Here is a 2,506-nt window from a genome sequence, read left to right as displayed (position 1 = left end):
GGACTGAAGATTGGGGTTAGATCATTTGCCGGCTGGTTTATGACTGGTGAGTACTTTTGACACTTGTCGCACTTTTTTACATATGCTAGCGCGTCTTGAGCTAGAGTTGTCCAGTATGCACCCCTTCTAAGGACTTCTACCCCCAATGCTTTTCCACCAATGTGGTTGGCACATATTCTTGAGTGTGCTTCTTCCATGATACTCTGATGTTCCCACTCTAGGACACACCTTAGCTGTGGCATTGAGAAACCTTTCTTGTTGAGTTCTCCGTACATCACCACGTACCAGTTGGCATCTTTCATCACTTTCTTAGCTTGTACTTCATCGTCAGGCAGCGAACCATGAACTTTGTACGGTAGTATATCTGTGAACCAAGCCCGCTCCTGTCCAATATAGTTCACCTGCTCTTTCTCAGCTATCCTGCTTTCCTCCAAGACTTCCACCATCACTGTCCTTGTGAGGTTTTGCAGGGTGGAGCTAGCTAACTTTGATAATGCGTCGGCCTTGGAATTTCCTACTCTAGGGACTAAGTCTCTCTGGAAGTGGATTAGCTGAGCGGACAACTCCTTCACCTTGGTCACATACTTCAACATGGTGGACTCCCTAATCTCATACGCCCCCCTCAGCTGATTGTTGACAAGCTAAGAGTCAGTCTGCTGATGGACTTTCCTGGCTCCTGCTGCGATACTCATACGCAGGCCTGCCAGAGATACCACGTACTCTGCCTCGTTATTTGATGCCTTAAATTTAAATTTTATGGCATACTTAAATACATTTCCTTCTAGGGATGTCATTATAATCCCTGCTCCGCTCCCTGTTTGGGATGATGATCCATATACCTCCACCTTCCAGATACCAATATCATCATCAAGTTCATACTTAGTGAGCTCAATAGCCCACTTCAGGAGTCTGCCTAACGCGTCCATTTTTTGTGACGCTTTCTCTAACGGGTGATTTGTGAGTATTTGAATTATGTGTGCGTCAAAATATGGCTTCAGTTATCTTGTTGTTACCACTAAAGAGGCCAACTTCTCCACCAGTGGGTACCTTTCCTCTGCATCGGTCAGCACGTGGCTAACAAAGTATATTGGCCTTTGCTGCTTTTGTCTTTCTACCAGGAGAACGGCTTCGATTGTCTGAATTGACGTAGAAATGTATAGCCGTAATTTTTCCCTCAGCTTCGGGCTGATCATTGTTGGGAGCTTACTTAGATGCTCCTTAATATCCTCAAAAGCTTCCTTTTCTGCGGCTCCCCACTTAAATTCCCTGTTCCCTTTCAACAGCTAGTAGAATAACAAAGCTTTGTCAGCTGACTTCCTGATGAACCTGGTCCGTGCGGCCATTCTGCCTGTCAGCCGCTTGATGTCTTTGATGCATTTAGGCTCAAGTAGGCTTAGGACTACCTCAACCTTCTCCAGATTTGCGTATATTCCCCTCTCGCTAATTAGGAAGCCTAAGAATTATCCTTAGCTCACCCCAAAGACACATTTCTTTGGGTTGAGTTTGATGTTATATTTGCTCAAGGTGGCAAATGTTTCTTCCAAATCCATGATATGCCCTGCTTGTGTGATGCCCTTGACGATTGAGTCGTCCACGTTCACCTCAACATTTCTACCCCTTTGGTGCATGAACACTCTGTCCATTGTCTTCTACAACGTTGCTCCAGCATTCTTAAGCCCGAAGGGCATAGCTATGTAATTATACACTCCCCGTTCGGTGATGAATGCAGTTTTTTGTCTGTCCGGGTTGTGCAAACTAATCCTTGATTGTGTCGCAGTCAAATTGGCATCCATGGTCAAAGACTATGCACTTTGACACCCCGAACTTGGTGATCATGTTCTTCCATATGAACGTCCGCACTTGGGTTGCCTTTATGTACTTCGTGGGTTCGACCTCTATCCACTTAGTAAAACAGTCCACCGCCACTATGAGGTACTTTCTACTCGTTGACCTAGTGGTAAACGGTCCCAATATGTCCATTACACACTGAGCGAACAGGATTGGGCTGAAGATTGGGGTTATATCATTTGCCGGCTGTTTATGACTGGAGAGTTCTTTTGATACTTGTCGCACTTTTTTACATATGCTAGAGCGTCTTGAGCTAGAATTGTCTAGTATGCACCCCTTCTAAGGACTTCTATCCCCAATGCTTTTCCACCAATGTGGTTGGCACATATTCTTGAGTGTGCTTCTTCCATGATACTCTGATGTTCCCACTCTGGGACACACCTAACCAGTGGTATTGAGAAACCTTTCTTGTTCAGTTCTCCGTACATCACCACGTACCAGTTGGCATCTTTCTTCACTTTCTTAGCTTGTACTTCATCGTCAGGCAGCGAGCCATAAATTTTGTACAATAGTATATCTTTGAACCAAACCCGCTGCTATCCAATGTAGTTAACCTGCTCTTTCTAAGCTATGCTGCTTTCCTCCAAGACTTCCACCATCACTGTCCTTGTGAGGTTCTGCAGGGTGGAGCTAGCTAACTTTGATAATGCGTCGGCCT

At 45.2% G+C, this 2,506-nt stretch overlaps 1 protein-coding gene across 1 annotated transcript; it reads right to left on the bottom strand.

The window, feature by feature from the left end:
* Nucleotides 1–998: 998 nt before the first annotated feature.
* Nucleotides 999–1,643, bottom strand: LOC145624949 (uncharacterized). Its single transcript, XM_081678035.1, has 2 exons — nucleotides 1,476–1,643; nucleotides 999–1,283 (listed from the first exon to the last, which is right to left on the bottom strand). Exons 1-2 carry the CDS (start codon nucleotides 1,641–1,643, stop codon nucleotides 999–1,001), a joined length of 453 nt encoding a protein of 150 aa, XP_081534161.1.
* Between the last annotated feature and the right edge of the window lie 863 nt (nucleotides 1,644–2,506).

This window comes from Chenopodium album, chromosome 3, assembly GCF_948465745.1.
Source record: "Chenopodium album chromosome 3, dcCheAlbu1.1, whole genome shotgun sequence".
Lineage (NCBI taxonomy): Eukaryota > Viridiplantae > Streptophyta > Magnoliopsida > Caryophyllales > Amaranthaceae > Chenopodium > Chenopodium album.
This window is presented reverse-complemented; position numbering and strand designations above follow the sequence as displayed.